General features: G+C 44.5%; 2 protein-coding genes across 9 annotated transcripts in view; one reads left to right on the top strand and one right to left on the bottom strand.

The window, feature by feature from the left end:
• Positions 1 to 19,019, bottom strand: part of LOC132403735 (uncharacterized) — a 65,889-nt gene that overhangs the window by 12,335 nt on the left and 34,535 nt on the right. The window contains exons 1-2 of one of the 4 annotated variants that reach the window (XM_059987374.1): positions 8,851 to 8,888; positions 5,775 to 7,881 (exon numbers count right to left, since the gene is read on the bottom strand). The exons of 1 other annotated variant lie outside the window; for it this stretch is intronic. In XM_059987374.1, the coding sequence (XP_059843357.1) occupies positions 6,827 to 7,756 (930 nt within the window). In that variant the 5' untranslated portion in view covers positions 7,757 to 7,881; positions 8,851 to 8,888 and the 3' untranslated portion in view covers positions 5,775 to 6,826. Of the gene's footprint in view, positions 1 to 5,774; positions 7,882 to 8,850; positions 8,889 to 10,620; positions 12,925 to 19,019 lie in introns of those variants that run through there. 2 more of the 4 variants (XM_059987373.1, XR_009515333.1) reach the window with 2 other exon arrangements.
• The window catches only part of LOC132403734 (ankyrin repeat and SOCS box protein 13-like), a 46,604-nt gene that overhangs the window by 19,842 nt on the left and 7,743 nt on the right, over positions 1 to 19,019 (top strand). For all 5 annotated transcript variants that reach the window (XM_059987372.1, XM_059987368.1, XM_059987370.1 and 2 more), the window contains 3 exons: positions 8,877 to 9,027; positions 10,480 to 10,614; positions 17,162 to 17,353. In XM_059987372.1, the coding sequence (XP_059843355.1) occupies positions 8,877 to 9,027; positions 10,480 to 10,614; positions 17,162 to 17,353 (478 nt within the window). The remainder of the gene's footprint in view (positions 1 to 8,876; positions 9,028 to 10,479; positions 10,615 to 17,161; positions 17,354 to 19,019) is intronic.

The raw sequence follows: 19,019 nt of genomic DNA, 5'->3' as shown, positions 1-19,019 counted from the left end.
GTGGATGAGCTTAGAGCTTGGATCAGTACTTGGAGCTATGATGTTGCGGCCATTACAGAGACTTGGATAGCTCAGGGGCAGGAATGGTTACTTAGAGTGCCAGGCTTTAGATGTTTCAGAAAGGACAGGGAGGGAGGCGTGGCACTGTTGATCAGAGATGGTGTCACGGCTGCAGAAAAGGTGGAAGACATGGAGGGATTATCTATGGAGTCTCTGTGGGTGAAGTTAGAAACAGGAAGGAGTCAATAACTCTTCTGAGTGTTTTTTGTAGACCACCCAATAGTAACAGGGAAATTGAGGAGCAGATAGGGAGACAGATTCTGAAAAGGTATAATAATTACAAGGCTGTTGTGGTGGGAGATTTTAATTTTACAAATATCGATTGGGGTTTAGATAGGGTGGAGTTTGTTAGGTGTGTTCAGGAAGGTTTCTTAACACAATATGTAGATAAGCCTACTAGAGGAGAGGCTGTACTTGATCTGGTATTGCGAAATGAACCTGGTCAGGTGTCAGATCTATCAGTGGGAGAGCATGTTGGAGATAGAGATCACAATTGTATCTCCTTTACCATAGCATTGGAGAGGGATAGGAACAGACAAGTTAGGAAAACATTTAATTAGAGTAAAGGGAAATATGAGGCTATCAGGCAAGAACTTAGGAAGCATAAATGGGAACAGATGTTCTCAGGGAAATGAACGGAAGAAATGTGGCAAATGGTCAAGGGATATTTGCGTGGTGTTCTGCATAGGTACATTCCAATGAGACGGAAAGGATGAGTACAGGAACCGTGGTGTACAAAGGCTATTGTAAATCTAGTCAAGAAGAAAAGAAAAGCTTACTAAAGATTCAAAAAGCTAGATAATGATAAAGATCTAGAAGAGTATAAGGCCAGCAGAAAGGAGCTTAAGAATGAAATTAGGAGAGCCAGAAGGGGCCATGAGTAGGCCATGGCGGACAGGATTAAGGAAAACCCCAAGGCATTCTACAGTTATGTGAAGAGCAAGAGGATAAGATGTGAGAGAACAGGACCAATCAAGTGTGACAGTGGAAAAGTGTGTATGGAACTGGAGGAGATAACGGAGGTACTCAATGAGTATTTTGCTTCAATATTCACTACCGAAAAGGATCTTCGCGACTTACAACAGGCTGAAAAGCTTGAACCATGTAGGTATTTAGGAAGAGGATGAGCTGGAGCTTTTGGAAAGCATTAAGTTCGATAAGACACTGGGACCGGACGTAATGGACCCTGGCTACTGCGGGAGGCAAGGGAGGAGATTGCTGAGCACTGGTGATAATTTTTGCATCATCAATGGGAACAGGAGAGGTTCCAGAGGATTGGAGGGTTGCGGATATTGTTCCATTATTCAAAAAAGGGAGTAGGGATAGCCCAGGAAATTATAGACCAGTGAGTCTTACTTCAGTGGTTGGCATGTTGATGGAGTAGATCCTGAGAGGCAGGATTTATGAACATTTGGCGAGGCATAATATGATTAGGAATAGTCAACATGGCTTTGTGAAAGGCAGGTCATTCCTTACGAGCCTGATTGAATTTTTTGAGGATGTGACTAAACACATTGATGAAGGTAGAACAGTAGATGTAGTGTATTTGGATTTCAACAAGGCATTTGACAAGGTATCCCATGTAAGGCTTATTGAGAAAGTAAGGAGGCATGGGATTCAAGGGGACCTTGCTTTGTGGATCCAGAATTAGCTTGCCCACAGAAGGTAAAGAGTGGTTGTAGATTCATCATATTCTGCATGGAGGTCGGTCAGCCATGTTGTGCCCCAGGGATCTGTTCTGGGACATCTACTCTTCGTGATTTTTATAAATGACTTGGATGAGGAAGTGGAGGGATGGGTTAGTAAATTTGCTGATGCCACAAAAGTTGAAGGTGTGGATAGTGTGGAAGGCTGTCAGAAGTTACAGCAGGACATTGATAGGATGCAAAACTGGGCTGAGAAATGGCAGATAGAGTTCAATACAGTTAAGTGTAAGGTGGTTCATTTTGGTAGGTCAAATATGATGACAGAACATAGTATTAATGGTAAGACTCTTAGCAGTGTGGAGGATCAGAGGGATCTTGGGGTCCGAGTCCATAGGATGCTCAAAGCGCTGCACAGGTTGACTCTGTGGTTAAGAAGGCGAATGGTGTATTGGCCTTCATCAATCATGGAATTGAACTTAGGAGCTGAGAAGTAATGTTGCAGCTATATAGGACCCTGGTCAGATCCCATGTAGAGTACTGTGCTCAGTTCTGGTGGCCTCACTACAGGAAGGATGTGGAAACCATAGAAAGGGTGCAGAGGAGATTTACAAGGATGTTGCCTGGATTGGGGAGCATGCCTAATGAGAATAGGTTGAGTGAACTCGGCCTTTTTTCCTTGGAGCGACGGAGGATGAGGGGTGACCTGATAGAGGTGTATAAGCTGTTGAGAGGTATTGATCGTGTGGATAGTCAGAGGCTTTTTCCTAGGGCTGAAATGGCTAGCACGCGAGGGCACAGTTTTAAGGTGCTTGCAAGTAGATACAGAGGAGATGTTAAGGGTAAGTTTTTTACACAGAGTGTTGAGTGGGCAGAATGGGCTGCTGGCAAACGTGGCGGAGGTAGATACAATAGGGTCTTTTAAGAAACTCCTGGTCACATACATGAAACTCAGAAAAATAGAGGACTATGGGTAACCCTGGGTGATTTCTAAGGTAAGGACTTGTTCGGCACAGCTTTATGCTGTAGGTTTTCTATGTTTCTGGAACCTCCTCTTTATTCCCCTAACTAACAAATCCCCTCTCACCACAGCTCACCTCTTCTCCTCCCCCTCTTCCCTTCTGAGTTGCAGGCTCAGACTCCGTGCCAAAGACCTGACTGCTGTGACTTTTCTCTGCTTGGTTATCCTCCCTCAACAGTATCCAAAGTGGTATACTCGCTGAGGTAGAAGGCCACAAGGATACTCTGCATTGGCAGTTTTTAACCCCTTTCCTCTTCCTGAGTGGCACCCAGTTTCCTGTGCCCTGCACATTGGGTGTATCTACCTCTACATGTGTACATATCTACATGTCCTATCTTTCACCCCTCAGCCTCCCGACTGATCTGGAGTTCATCCAGTTCCAGCTCCAGCTGTTTAATGTGGCATGTTAGAAACTGCAGCTGGATGTGATTCTTGCAGGTGTTGTCATCAAGGACACTGGAGGTCTCCCTGCCTTCCTACATCCCACAAGAGGGAGCATTCTAGTATCCTCGCTGGCATTTCTACTGTTCTAACTGAGCAAATATAAAAAGTGAAGAACAATAAACTGTGGGGTGAGGCGGTGGGGGGCTCTACCATTTTTGCCTGTTCCTGCTGACGCCTTGAAGAGTTAAAGCCTCAAAATCCCCATTCTATCACTAACAACTCCAGCAATAGCCTCTCCACTTGCCCTGCCTACTTTAACTTGTTCTTGCCAATCAATACTGAATGCTGATTGGCCGCTGCTCAATGCTCCAAACTGCTCCGAGTCGCTGCCTTTGCCACTCAGTTGGTGAACCTGAGTGAACTATGTCTTCTCGGGCTTCCAATCCCTCCTAGGGAGTGCTGCTCAAAGCTTTGCTTCTCCACATCCCCAGCACAGGCCTATTTGCCATGAGTTTCCCTCATATCTCTGCTATTTTTCTTGCCCAAAATCTTAACTCGATGTTCCATTCTTTGAGTAGTGCTAATAGGTTCAGTTTAACACCATGAGTGGGAATCTCAGAGAAACATTCCAAATGTTTAAAAGCCTGAACAGATTAGATATGGCAAAGTTATTTCCCATGGTAGGGGAGTCTAGGACAAGAGAGCATGACCTCAGGATTGAAGGACGTCCATTTAGAACAGAGGTGCGGAGAAATTACTTTAGTCAGAGGGTGGTAAATTTGTGGAATTTGTTGCCACCAGCAGCTGTGGAGGCCAAGTCATTGGGTGCATTTGAGGCAGAGATAGATAGGTGCTTGATTAGCCAGGGCATCAAAGGGTATGGGGAGAAGGCAGGGGAGTGGGGATGACTGGAAGAATTGGATCAGCCAATGATTGAATGGTGGAGCAGACTCGATGAGCCAAATGGTCTACTTCTGCTCCTATATCTTAAGGGCTAACATTATAAGGCTATTAAAACAAAAACTTCAAGCCACTTTAAAAGCTTCTGCCCTGAGGCAGTTAATCTGACAAACCATTCTAGTTAGCCCTCCTCCACAACCATCTATCAATTGTCACTGGACTGTACTGTAGACACTTTGAACCACATTTCATGAACACGAGATTCTGCAGATGCTAGAAATCCAAAGCGACTCACACAAAATTGCTGGAGCAACTCAGCAGGTCAGGTAGCAGCCATGTAAATGAATTAACAGTCAACGTTTCGGGCCAAGGCCCCTCTTCAGGACTGAGAAGGAAGTGGGGGAAGATGCCATTATAAAAAGGTGGGGGGAGGGGAAGGAGGCTAGCTGGAAGGTGATGGGTGAAGCCAGGTGGGTGGGAAAGGTCAATTGCTGGAAGAGAAGAGAATGAAGAAGAAGACGAGATAGGAGAGGAGAGTGAACCAAAGGAGAAAGGGGACCCAGGGTGAAGTAATAGGCAGATGAGCAGAGATATAAAGTCAGAGTGGGGAACAGAGGAAGAGGGAAGACAGCATTTCATAATGCTTATTTAGATTGTAAATACATGCTGTGTAACGATCTTCGTGCCAGTGGACCCTGACCTCCGAGGCCGAGAGAGTGGGACTGTCTCCGTGCTAAGGCTTTTTCACTATAATATCTTTCACGCACAGGTCCTTGTGTCGTGCATCTTTGTCTTCTTTCTCTTTCAAAAGTCCTACGGCGATGGGAGAGCAGCGAACCAACAGGTGGAGGTGACCACTGAGTTGCAGTTGCAAACCTGCACATAGGCGGCCCTTGGACAGATGGTCATTCTCCTCTGAACCAAGGGCAGTAGGGGAGTCCGGCAGCATCCAGGGTGACTGGGCAGTCCTTTTTAGGACAGTGCTGCCCACCCTGTAATCAGGGAGGGGCCTAGAAAAGGTGGCCTAAACATCATCTGCCCTAGATCATCGGGCCAGTTAACAGCGACTGACGGATCACCCGATCATTGTGGTGGAAATCAAAATCAAAAGAAAAAGCAGTGTCTGCGCATCAGACTTCGGCCTCAGAAGTCATATGCGTGCCCACAGACGTCTGTGCAACACATTCGTGTTCCTTAGACTTCGAGAGACTACTACTACATGTTGGTATTTATGAGAGTTTGTTCCATATCTGTACTTTAACGTCAAACTTTATTTTTTATATAATCCTTTATTTTTTATAATTGTTGAATGTTATTATTTTCTGTTGTATGTCGCTCCCTGACCAACTCACCACAGCAAATTCCTAATGCATGTAAATGTGTCTAGTAGATAAAGTTGATCCTTGGTCCTTACTTTTATTTACCAATCTCAATGCAGTGTGTTTTTTCAGACAGCAACAACTCGTGTTGATAATCAGTTTGCGATGACGCGGTGGGGGAGAGGGGGTAAAAATGTTCAAGACACAGGAGCAAGCTCTCCTGAGAGAATTCTGCTGTCAAGTTCTCTGCTGTTCTTATCTGGAAAGTACCAAAGTCTCTTCCTTACACCAGGAAATTATTGTAGAACTTCTGTGTGAAGTCTTGCTCAAATAATCCCAGTGCCAACAGTGTTGGGACTGTCACGATTCAAGACTGTTTCTTGACATTCTTCAGTGCACAAGTGTAAAGGAGAATGAAATGATTGTTCCTCTGGATCTGGTGCAGCATAAAAAACACAATAAGCATCAACAGAACAATGAAAAAATACTCAGTAAATATAAAAGCAATCCTGTAAAACACAAGGTACAAGCAATGATTATGTACGTAGACTGATAGTATGTGAATAAAATGACACTAGGTGATGTGTATGTAGTGGTGGTGGGGTTGATCAGCCTGACAGCTCTGGGGAAGTGACTGTTTTTGCATCTCATGATTCCGGTGAAGATGCAACATAGCCACTTCCCTGATTGAACTGATCAGTCCTTGATGGGTGGGATCCTTCATGATATTGCTGGCCTTTCTGTATACATGTCCTTGGTGATGTGTTGTTGGGCAGCTTTAACTCCTGTCAACTGCAGTGTAGTTTTGGTACCACACAATGATGCAGCATAGTACAACAGAGAGTCAGGCTGTATTCAACTCAGCCCAGCATTCAACACTGTTAACCCGTCAGTGCTAATCAACAAGCTTTAAAACCTGGGCCTCTGTACCTCCCTCTGCAACTGGATCCTTGACTCCCTCTTCGGGAGACCACAGTCAATGCAGATCAGTGATAACATCTCCTTGCTGGCAGTCAACCCAGGCTGAGCACCTTGAGGACGTGAGCTTAGCCCACAGCTCTGCTGTCTCTCCACTCAAGGCTGTGTGGCTGGGCGCAGCTTAAACATCATCTATACATGCACTGATGACACAACTGCTGTGGGCCCGAATCTCAGATGGTGACGAGGAGGCATACAGGAGTGGGATAGATCAGCTGGTTGAGTGGTGTCACAACAGCAACCTTGCACTCAACATCAGCAAGATCAAGGGACTGAATTCAGGAGAACACACTGGTCCCCATTGAGGGGGTCAGCAGTGAAAAGGGTGAGCAGTTTCAAGTTCCTGGACGTCAACCCCTCAGAGGATCTATCCTGCGTCCAGCATATTGATGCAGTTATGAAGAAGTCATGCCAGCAGCTATATTTCATTGGAATTTAAGGAGATTTGCATTGAATTGAATGATCTTTATTATCATTACACATAGGTACAATGAAACTCTGTTTGGCTTCCTCTCCGGCAATCAAATAAAGCAGTCGATAAAAATAAGACAGTAATAGAAAATCAGTATTAAATAGATAAGCAGCAGAAAATAAGTTGCAGCAGCACCGAATGTCACAGTAATGCACAAAGTGCCATTAGTGCAAGTATTTGAGTCCTTGTGTGTGCTCACAGTTTCAGTCTCTGTTCTGAGGGAGTGTGTGATGGAGGCCACAGCTCTGGGGTAGAAGCTGTTCCTCAGTCTATTTGTTCTGGCTTTTAGTGTCCTGAACCTTTTGCTGGATGGCAGTGAGTCAAAAAGGGAGTGGCCAGGGTGTGTGGTGTCTCTGGTTATGCCGATTGCTTTCCTCCTGAGTCTGCTAGAATAGATGGTGTCCAGTCCTGGGAGCTCCATCCTGACAATTCGCTGGGCCGCCTTCACCACGCGATGCAGGTCTTGTCGCTCAGCAGCTGTGCAGCTGGCACACCACACTGTGGCACTGTTGGTCAGGATGATTTCAGTTGTGCTTCTGTAGAAGTTAAGCAACAGCTTTTGTGGGAGTTTGGCCTGTTTCAGCTTTCTGAGGAAGAAGAGTCTTTGTTGTGCCTTGTTTACAAGCATCGAGGTGTTGGTGGTCCATGTCAGTGAGGTGTTGGTGGTCCACGTCAGCGAGGTGTTGGTGGTCCATGTCAGTGAGGTGTTGGTGGTCCACGTCAGCGAGGTGTTGGTGATCCATGTCAGTGAGGTGTTGGTGGTCCATGTCAGTGAGGTGTTGGTGGTCCATGTCAGTGAGGTGTTGGTGGTCCACGTCAGCGAGGTGTTGGTGATCCATGTCAGTGAGGTGTTGGTGGTCCATGTCAGCGAGGTGTTGGTGGTCCACGTCAGCGAGGTGTTGGTGGTCCATGCCAGCGAGGTGTTGGTGGTCCATGCCAGTGAGGTGTTGGTGGTCCATGCCAGCTGCTTTGACAACATAACTCCATGGAACTTTAGGTTTTCCACACTTTCCACTACCTCTCCATGTCACCAAAGATTCTAGCAAACTCCTACCACAGAGAGCACTATGACTGGTTGCATCACTTTCTGGCATGAAAGGGCCACTGCATAGGATAAAAAAAAATTGCAGAGAGTTGTAAACTTAGCCAACTCCATCATGGCACTAGCCTCCCCACCACTGAGAACATCTTCAAAAGGCAATCTCTCAAGAAGGCAGCATATAGGGCCCTCACTATCCAGGATATCTCATTACTACCATTGGGGAGAATGTACAGGAGCCTAAAGACACACATCTAATATTTTAGGAACAGCTTCTTTATCTCCACCATCATCTTCCAAATAGTCCATGAACTATTTTGCTCTCTTTTGCCCGACTTATTTATTTTCTAAAATATATTCTCATTGTAACTTGCAGTAATTTTTATTATTGCATTGTACTGCTGCCGCAAAACAACAAATTTCACGTGCGTCGATGATGAAGCTCCGATTCTGTGTTCAAGCTTCCAGAGTGGCACTGCAGTGAGTTTGCTTAGTAGGGAAACTGGGTCGACAGTGACATCTAGAGGTCAGTGGGAAAAGTGAGATGCTTTGTGTAATGTGCACAAAATGCTGGAGAAACCCAGTCAGGCAGCGTTTATAGTTGGGAATAAATAGTCGACATTTCAGGCTGAGAGCCTTCAGAGGGCTCGGTCCAAAATGTGAACTACTTAGCTCCCTCCTTTGTTGCTGCCTGCCCTACTGAGTTTCTCCAGCATTTTGTGCATATTGCACAAGTTTTACCTTGTACCTTTCCTAGCATTAAAATAAACATATTGCCTAATTATTGCTGAATTTAACTTTGTTGAGTTTCTTAAGCCATCAAGTTGCTGAATGCACGCAACCAAAGCAGATCTTAACCATATCAATATCCATTCAACATTCTGAAGATTTATCCCATATTAGCTAAGCTACTTAAGTGTTTTTTTTCTCTTTCTGGATTGTCAGTGGGGTCAAAGATGAGTACACTATCTGAAGGAGTTTTGATATGCTATTTGTGTTTGAAGCATAATTCTATTTTAAAACAACAAACTTACTCATATCTTTAAAATCTGTCTCTTAGGTCGAAGCCAGAAACATTGATGGGAGTACTCCACTTTGTGATGCGTGTGCTGGTGGTAACACTGAATGCGTCAAGATGCTGTTGACCTACGGAGCAAATGTAAATCCACTTACTTTCACCGCATCACCATTGCATGAGGCCTGTATGATTGGTAAGCTGCAAGCCCTTACAGTAAATAAAGACTGTACCTTGTATCTGGAATAAATAGGATTCTTCGCTGAGGTATCTCTCAAGAGGAGACAACAACAGGAAATTATGCTTCAGAACCATGAGTATAACTCATTAATTCTTCTGCTTTAACCTGTTCCTAGTAAACAAGAAAACCGGGAACTTCTATTATTCTTTATAAATATTAGCTTTGTCACATGTACAAATAAAGGGAGATGTGTCATTTAGATCAAATCAAATCAGCAAGGATTGTGCTGGGCAGTCCGCGAGCATTGCCGTGATTCTGCCACTGACAACTCACAATCTAACCGTACGTGTTCGGAATGTGGGAGGGAATTCACGTAGTCACGAGGAGAATGTACAAGCTCCTTTACAGGCAGTGGCGGGAATTGAACCCAGGTCGCTGGCGCTGTAATAGCGTTACACTAACAGCTACCGGTTCCATGCTGCCCCTAACAATTTGACAACCTTTTCCAAAGTTTATCATTGTCATGTGTACCAAGATACGGTTGGGGGGTGGGGGGTGCAGCACAGTAGCGTGGCAGCTAGTACAACGCCTTACAGCACCAGCGATCGGGGTTCAATTCCTGCTGCTGTATGTGAGAAGTTATTACTTTCTCCCCTTGTCCATGTGGGTTTCCTCCAAGTGCTCCAGTTTCCTCCCGCCTTACAAAGAAGTACGGTTAGGGTTAGTAAGTTGTGGTCGTGCTATGTTGCTGCCAGATGTATGGCAGCACTTGTGGGCTGCCACAATCCTTGGACTGTGTTGACCGCTGACACGAGCAAAGCATTTCACCATAAGTTTCAGGTTTTGATGTGCTTGTGATAAATAAATCTCATCTTTATCTTAATACAGTGAAAAGCTTTTCTTTGCAGGTCATCCTGACAGATTACTCCATAGATAAGTACATCAAGGCAATACGAGAGGAGAAAACAGACGCAGAATATAGTGTTACGGTTAGAAAGAATGAGCAGTGCAGATAGACAAAATGCAAGGGCCACAACAAGGCAGATTGAAATATCAAGAGCTCATCTTTAGCATATAAGAGGTCCATTCAAGAACCTGATATCACTGGGACAAAGTTGTCCTTGAGCCTGGTTAGTTTTCTATCTTTTTATTGACAGGAGGGTGGACCGGGAGGGTGAGGTCCCTGATTGCATTGGCTACTTTCCCAAGGCAGGGTGAGTTGTTGACCGTAAACAGGCCATAAATGTAAAGACCATCTGACCGAGGAGCAGAATGAACCAGTTTGTAGGTTAGTTGGTCACATGGGTGTAATTGGGCAGCCCTGAACTCATGGGCCGCTGTAACTGTGCTGTATCTTTGAATTTAAAAAGTGAAGTGGAATGCTGTATTCCAAAGGGCTGGGGAAGGGTGAAGCAGGACTAGAGGATGTTGATGGTTTTGTTTTAACTGTGCTTTCCTCTGTTTCAGGTAGTGCAGAGTGTATGAGGCTGCTCATTGACGTAGGTGCAAACCTAGAGGCTTATGACTGCCACTTTGGAACCCCTCTACATGTGGCTTGCACTGTGCCGCACATTGATTGTGCAAAGCTTTTGCTTAATGCAGGTGAGTTTCTGTCAATGTAACGTGCTCTTGCTGGCCTGCTCAGAACTTTCGCTTTCTTGTGAACCTCCAGTGCCAACCTGACATCTGATGCATTGAGTGATGCACTGGAGGAGCTGTGCACCACAATCAACAGTCATGAGACAGCACATCTTGACGCCTTACCTATCGTCGTGTGGGACTTTCACAAGCTACCACCACCATGTCACCGGTGTAACACTCAATCTCTGTTACAGCACCATCAAGAGTGCTTCCGTATATGTACTCCTGGAAACTAGGCAGAGACTTAAGGAGCAGTGTGTGGACGGTGAAGGTCTGATCAAGGGAGGCAGAGGAGCATTTACAGGACTGCTTTGAATCAGTGGACTGCACCGTATTCAGGAATTCATCTCTGGATCTGAATGAATACGCCACAACTGTCACCAACTTCATCAGGACCTGCATAGATGAGTGTGTGCCTTCAAGACACCCTAGATGAACCAGGAGATCTACAGTTTGCTGAGGGCTGTGCAAATCCCCACAGCATTCGGCTGCCTGGTGATCTCTGTTTCAGAAGCCAAGGTTAGAACATCCTGTGTTATCTGGCAGAGTACTGAAAGCCTGTGCCAGCCAAAAGGTTGGAGTGTTCAGGGGCATCTTCACCCTCTCGCTTCTGCAGTCAGAGGTTTCCACCTTCTTCGAAAGGACATCCATCATGCCAGTACCCAAGTAGAGCATGGTGAGATGCCTCAACCACTATCACATTCTTATCTACTGTGATTAAGTGCTTTGAGAGGTTGGTCATAGCTAGAGTTAACTCCTGCCTGGACCTGGACTCAGACCTGCTGCAATCTGCCAACCATCACAACAGGTCTACAGCGGACTCAGTCGTACTGGCTCTCTACTTGGCTTTGGGTCACCCAGATGTCAGCAATACTGTTTGTCGATTACAGCTCAGTGTTCAACACTATCATCCCTCAGTGCTAATAAACAAACTTCAATTAGATCCCTGACTTCCATATCAGGAGACTGCCATCAGTGCAGAGCAGTAATAACATATCTGTCTCACTGACAATCAGTACAGTTGTACCTCAAAGACGTGTGCTTAGCCCACTGTTCTGCTCTCTCTATGCTCCTGACTGTGTGACCAGACACAGCTCAAACACCATATATTAATCTGCTGACGGTCACTCTGGTTGGCAGAATTTTAGAAGGCGACGAGAACGCCGGGATTGAGCTGATCAGCCGATCAAGTGGGAACAACAGCCTCACACTCAATGTCAGCAAAACCAAGGACTTTGGGGAAGGGAAGTTGGGAGAGCGCACACCAGTCCTCACTGAGGGGTCAGTGTTGGAAAAGGTGAGTGGCTTCGAGTTCCTCCTTGGGCCCGACACATTGATGCATTCGTGAAGGAGGAATTTGAGGTGGTTTGCTATGTCACCAAAGACTCAAAAAAAATTTCTACAGCTATAAGGTGGTGAACCTTCTGACAGGTTGCATTGCAGCCTGGTGTCACAGCTTCAATGCACAGGATCGCAGGAGGCTGCAGAGGGTCGCAGACTCGGCCAGTTCCATCATGGGTACAAGCACCCCCTCCACCACCCACCATTGAGGACATCTGCGAAAGGCAAAGCCTAAAGAAGGTGGCGTCCCTCACCATCAGAGACAGGCTGTCTTTGCATTTCTACCACGCGGGAGCAGGCACAGGAACCATCGGGTTTCTGGATGGACCGTGAATGCTACCTCATAATTTGTCTTTTGCACTGTTTATTTAATTTTGTGACTTAGAGCAGTGTTTCTCTTTTGGTGCCACAAAACAAATTTCATGACATATGTTAGAGAGGTAATATACCTGTTTCTGATTCTCAGATCCATTTCCTCTCACACCTGGTATGGCGCTGTCTTTTGTTAGTGTATCCTAGAGCAGACTGTGTTCAGAAAGTGGACTTGCCATATTCTGAAGCAGTAACCTGAATCAACCACAAACTTAGAACCTCCCATGACTGTGCAGTTCCCTTCAATCTGCCACTCCATCCTCCAAAGCTCCCCGATGAAACTATTCGCTTCCCTCCTTGTGTTGAACCTCCTTGCTATTCTACATTCAGTAGCCACTTCGTTTGGTCCTCCTGTACACCAGCTCGTTAATGCAAATGTTTAATCAGCCAATCAGGTGGCAGCAATGCAATGCAAGCAGGCATGGTCGAGAGGTTCAGTTGTTGTTCAGGCCAAACATCAGAACAGAGAAGAAGTGTGATCCCAGTGATCTTGATTGTGGAATATTGTTGGTTCCAGGCAGGGTCGTATCAGAAACTGCTGGAATCTTCAAACATTTTCTAAATTTTACAGCGAATGGGATGAAAAGCAAAAAAAAACTCCAGTGAGTAGCAGTTCTGTGTTAGTAAGAGAAATCAGAGAAGAATAACCAGACTGGTTCAAAGTCATAAGACATAGGAGCAGAATTAGACCATTTTGCCCTTTCAGTCTGCCCCACCAGTCCATCATAGCTGATTTATTATCCCTCTCAAACCCATTCTGCTGGTAACCTTTGACTCCTTGATTAACCGAGAACCTATAAACCCGCGCCTTAAGTATACCCAATGACTTAGCCTGCACAGCAATCTGTAGCAATGAATTCCACAGATTTACCACCCTCTGGTGAAAGAAGTTTTTCCTCAGTTCTGGTCCTAGACACCCTCACTATATGAGATACCCTTTCCACATCCACTTTATCCAGACCTTAGGTTTCAATGAGATCCCCCTCCTCATTCCTATAAACTCCAATGTGTACAGGTCCAGAACCATCAGACACTCTTCACATGTTAACCCTTTCATTCCTGAAGTCATTCTCGTTAACCTCCTCTGGACCCTCTCCAATGCCAGCACATCTTTTCTAAGATAAGGGGCCCAAATATGCTCCAAGTGTGTCCTGACCAATGCCTTATAAACCCTCAGCATTACATCCTTGCTTTTGTATTCTAGTTCTCTCAAAATGCCAGTGACTCAATTTGCAAGTTAACCTTCAGGGAATTCTGTTTGAGGACTTCCAAGTCCATTTGCACCTCAGATTTCTAAATTTTCTACCTGTTTAGAAAATAGTCTATGCCTTTATTCCTTCTACTAAAGTGCATGACCATAAGATATAGGAGAAGAATTAGGCCATTTGGCCCATCAAGTCTGCTCTGCCATTTCATCATGGCTGATCCATTTTCCCTTTTAGCCCCAATATCCTGCCTTCTCCCCATATCCCTTCATGCCCTGACTGAAGAAGAATCTATCAGCCTCTGCCTTAAGTATATATAAAGACTTGGCCTCCACAGCTGCCTGTGGCAACAAATTCCACAGATTAACTACTCTCTGGCTAAGGAAGTTCTTCCTCATCTCTGTTCTAAAAGGATACCCCTCAATTCTGAGGCCGTATCCTCTATCTTTGACTCCACCACCTCCTCTCCACATCCACTGTGTTGAGGCCCTTCAATATTCAATAGGTTTTAATTAGGTCAACCCTCAATCTTCTGAATTCTAGTCAATACAGGCCTAGGGCCATCAAATGTTCCACATATGACAAGCCTTTCAATTTTGGAATCATTTTCTTGAACCACCTTTGAACCCTTTCCAATGTCAGCAAATTCTTTCTTAGATAAGGGGCATAAACCACTCACAGTACTCCAAGTGAGGCCTTGCTAGTGCTTTAGGAAGCTTCAACATTACATTCTTGCTTTTCTATTTCAGTCCTCTTGAAATAAATGCTAACATCGCATTTGCCTTCCTCCCCACAGACTCAACCAGTAATTTTAGGGAATCTATATGAGGACTCCCAAGTCCCTTTGCACCTCAAATTTCTGAACATTCTCTCCATTTAGGAAACACTTCCCTACACTGTATCCATCTGCCCCTTCTTTGCTTATTCCCCCAATCTGTCTTAAGCCCTGCAGACACCCTGCCTCCTTAACACAACTTGCCTCTCCACCTATCATTGTATCATCCGCAAACTTGACCAAAAAGCCATCAATTTCATCATCCAAATCATTGACATACAATGTGAAAAGATGCGGCCCCAACACCGACCCCTACGGCACACCACTAGTCACTGGCAGTCAACCGGAAAAGGCCTGTTTTATTCACACTTTTTGTCCTCTGCCAGTCAGCCAATCTTCAACCCATGCCAGTAAATTTTCCCATAATACCGTGGGCTCTTGTTAATTAGCCTCGTGTGGTATCTTGTCAAAGGCCTCCTGAAAATCCAAATAAACAACATCCACTGACTCTCCTCTGTCTACCCTGCCTATTATTTCCTCAAAGAATTCCAATAGATTTGTCAGGTAAGATTTCCCCTTTAGAAAAGCATGCTGACTTTGGCCTAATCTATCATGTCCCTCCAAGTACCCAGAAACTTCAAGCTTGATAACAGACTCCAACATATTTCCAAGCACTGAAGTCAGGCTAACTGGCCTATGATTTCCTTTCTTCTGCCTCCCTTCCTGCTTAAAGAGTAGAGTAACATTTGAAATTTTCCAGTCCTCAGGAACCATTCCAGAATCTAATGATTCATGAAAGACCATTACTAATGCCTCCATAATCACTTCAGCTACCTCTTTCAGAACCCTGGAGTGTAGTCCAGGTGACTTCTGTATCTTCAGGCTTTTCAGCTTTTCAAGCACCTTCTTAGTAATGGCAACAACACTCACTTCTGCTCCACTGACTCTCTTGCATTCTGCTAGTGTTTTCCACAGTGAAGACTGATGTAATATACTTACGATGTTCCTCTTTGTCCCCCATTACTTCCTCTTAGGTGTCATTTTCCAGCGTTCCAATATCCACTCTCACCTCTCCTTTACTATTTATATATCTGAAATAACGTTCGTATTCTCTTTTATATTATTGTAGCTTACTTTCATATTTCATCTTTCTTTGTGGCTTGTTGCCTTTTGTGGTTTTTAAAGCTTCCCAGTCCTCTACTTTCCCACTAATTTGTGCTATATTATATGCCCTTGCTTTTGCTTTTATGGTGTCTTTGACTTCCCTGGTTAATCAGGGTTGTCTTGTCCTCCCTTTAGAACACTTCTTCATCTTTCCTGCACCATCCGAATTTACCCCAGTCATTGCTGATATGCCGTCATCCCTGCTAGTGATCCCTTCCAGTCAACTTAGGCCAGCTCCTCGTTCTTGTCTCTACTCCTATGTAATACTGAAATATTTCATTTTATCTTCTCCTTCTCAAACTGCAGAGTGAATTCTGTCATATTATGATCACTGCCTTCTAAGGGTTCCTTTACCTTTAGCTTTCTAATCAAATCTGGGTCATTACATAACATTTCCCAGGGCTGAAATGGCTAACACGAGAGGCCACAGTTTTAAGGTGCTTGGAAGTAAGTACAGAGGAGATGTTAGGGATAAGTTTTTTACGCAGAGAGTGGTGAGTGCATGGAATGGGCTGCTGGCAACGGTGGTGGAGGCGGATACAATAGGGTCTTTTAAGAGACTCCTGGATAGGTACACGGAGCTTAGAAAAATAGAGGGCTATGGGTAACCCTAGGTTATTTTTAAAGTAAGTACGTGTTCGGCACAGCATCGTGGGTTGAAGGACCTGTATTGTGCTGTAGGTTTTCTATGTTTCGATGTTTCTTTTTTTTTTTGAAATTTTTTTTTATGTTTCTATCCAATCCAGAATTTCCATTCCCCGAGTGGGCTCAACCACAAGTTGATGTGAAAATCCATCTCCTAGTCATTTGACAAATTCATTCTTTCAGGATCCAGCACAAACCAATCTACCTGAACATAGCCATTTCATGCCTTTTCTGTCCCCTGTTCTAATCTGTAGCCCACATCCTGGCTACTGTTTGAAGTCAGTATGTGACTCCTGTCAGGGTCCGTTTATCCTTGCAGATTCCTAATTCTACCCACAAAGATTCTACATCTTCAATCCTATGTCACCTCTTTCCAAGGATTTGATTTCATTTTTTCACTAACAGAGCCACACCACCCCCTCTGCCTACCTGCCCGTTCTTCCAATACAACGTGTATCCTTGGATGATAAGCTCCCAACTATGATCTTCTTTTAGCCGCAACTCCGAGCTGCCCACAACATCAGACCTGCCAATCTCTAACTGAGGCTACAAAATCATCTACCTAATTGTGTATACTAAGTGCATTCCATTATAAAACCTGTATTCCATCACTCTTTTTGATTTTGGCCCCCTGTTACCCTTTATTTGATCCCACTGATTGCAATTTTGCCCTATGATCTGCCTGACCTTTCTCACAGCCTCACTAAACACTACATCTAGTTGTATACCAATTGCTATCAAGCTGACAGAAAGGCGACAGTGACTCAAATAACCACACATTACAACAGTGGTGTGCAGAAGACCATTCTGAATGCACAGCACATCAAATCTTGAAGTGGATGAACTACCATGAATATACACTCGGCGGCCACTTTATTAGTTGCAAGAGATACTTAATAAAATGGCCAGTGAGTGTAATCTGGTTTTGAAAAATGTAGTAGGTGTGTTGCAAGTGCAATTTTTGGTCATCTGTTTTTGTTCTTGTGTGTCTTTTTTTGATCTCCAGGGGCAAATGTGAATGGTGCTAAACTCCATGAAACTGCTCTTCATCTTGCTGCCAAGTCAAAGAATGCAGAGTTGATTAAAGTGCTCATTGACTATGGAGCCAATGTGTATGCACAAGACAATCGGGGGCGGATACCTTTGGAGTACACTCATTCTGGATCCCCTTCAGCAAAGTGCCTCAAGTATTACCAGAGTAAGAAACTTTATCAACAAGTACTCAAACAGCACAGATTAAAAATAATGGTGCACTGTTAATTCCTCACACCACTGCACAAATGGGTCATGCAGATCTAGAAAGCTACTTGTTCCATCTATGTATGGCTGGTCTCAGTTTGGAGGTGGAAATAAGAAGCCTCCAAGGTGCTGCAAAGGCTCAGCTCGTATTAGATGTAGCACCAAGATTGTTCCTGATCTGGTTAATATCAAGACTATAGTCAGGTGAGAAAAGGGTCAGGACTGTAGGAAGTAAAATCGGTTTTCCCATTGTGTAAGTGGAGCAAAATAATTTTTCATTCATGTATCAAAAGTGCTGAGAGTTTGGAAGGGTTAAGTTGGAAGAGCAGCTGAGGACAGCGCTGAAATTCGGTTGAAGCAGGTCTTCAATACATGTGCAAAGTTCGATTGAATATTTTTATCTTTAGTTGCGAAAGGTCATCATGTGTATAAGAAAGAGGCCAAGGAAAGATGCCACCACAATGGGTTTAGGAAGGGGCAGAGGTTGGGGGAATATACTCTGCTGTACTGTTCTGTGTTCTATGTTCTGATCCGTAATGCAAAGCAAGTCAATATAGTTATTAGAAAAGTCCTATTCAGATCAAGTTTGTCTGCTCTCTTGTGATGTTTCAAAGACTTCAAGAGTGAAAGATTCTGCTGTGGGCAACTGAACTCAGCATCTTAAGTCTGATTTCTCCCTCCCTCTCTCACCCCCCCCCCCCCACAACTTTTTAATTAGTTCATAACTCATCAGAAGAAAGTTCCAATGCACAAGATGCTGAAAATCCAGAGCAACACACACAAGATACTGGAGGAATTCAGCAGGTCAGGCAGCATCTGTGGAGAGAAATGAGTATTTCAGGCCAAGATCCTTCATCACGATTAACTTGAGGAGCAAGTTCCAGATGGATTTAGAATCATGGTTTATCAGTCATGGTTTAGAATTCATCCTTGGTCTCATACACATGTATACAGACACAGACACACACAAATGATTTTTTAATTGTTCCACTGACTCTTCCCCCTTTATGCAATTTTTTATTGATGTGTTTGACTCTGCCACTCCATAAGTGATTTACAAAAACAGTGTGTTGAGCCTCTTACTTTGAGCAGTTGTGAAAACATTGGAAATGGGTGGGGTGTTGGCAGGAAGGAAAAGGCAGCTTAACTGGGCTCTGTGTTTTCCGAATGTGATTCTTCCAGGATTTGTTACTGGCAACCCTTGCCCCCCCCCCCCAACTACTAACTCCCACTGAGCCCATTATGGAGGGCACAGCACCACACCCAGCCCTGATTCTCATTACAAGAATAAAGCACAAATCTACAGCACATTAATTTAAAAAGAATTGTCCCTATTCATTGCCAAATCTCCTCAAATTCCTAATGAAGTAGAGCTGCTGGCATGCCCTCTTCATAATTCCATCAATATATTGGGCCAGGATAGATCCTCTGAGATGTTGATGCCCAGGGACTTGAAGCTGCTCACTCTTTCCACTGATGGTATCTCAATGAGGTCTCCCAACTTCCTCTTCCTGAAGTCTGCTATCAGTTCTGTAGTCTGGCTCGTGTTAAGTGAGAGTTGAATGCAAAGTCTGGGATGCTCCACATCGCACTCTGCGATTGAATCCAGCAATGAATCACTCTCA

Source organism: Hypanus sabinus, chromosome 13 (assembly GCF_030144855.1).
Source record: "Hypanus sabinus isolate sHypSab1 chromosome 13, sHypSab1.hap1, whole genome shotgun sequence".
In the NCBI taxonomy this organism is placed as follows: Eukaryota; Metazoa; Chordata; class Chondrichthyes; order Myliobatiformes; family Dasyatidae; genus Hypanus; species Hypanus sabinus.
This window is presented reverse-complemented; position numbering and strand designations above follow the sequence as displayed.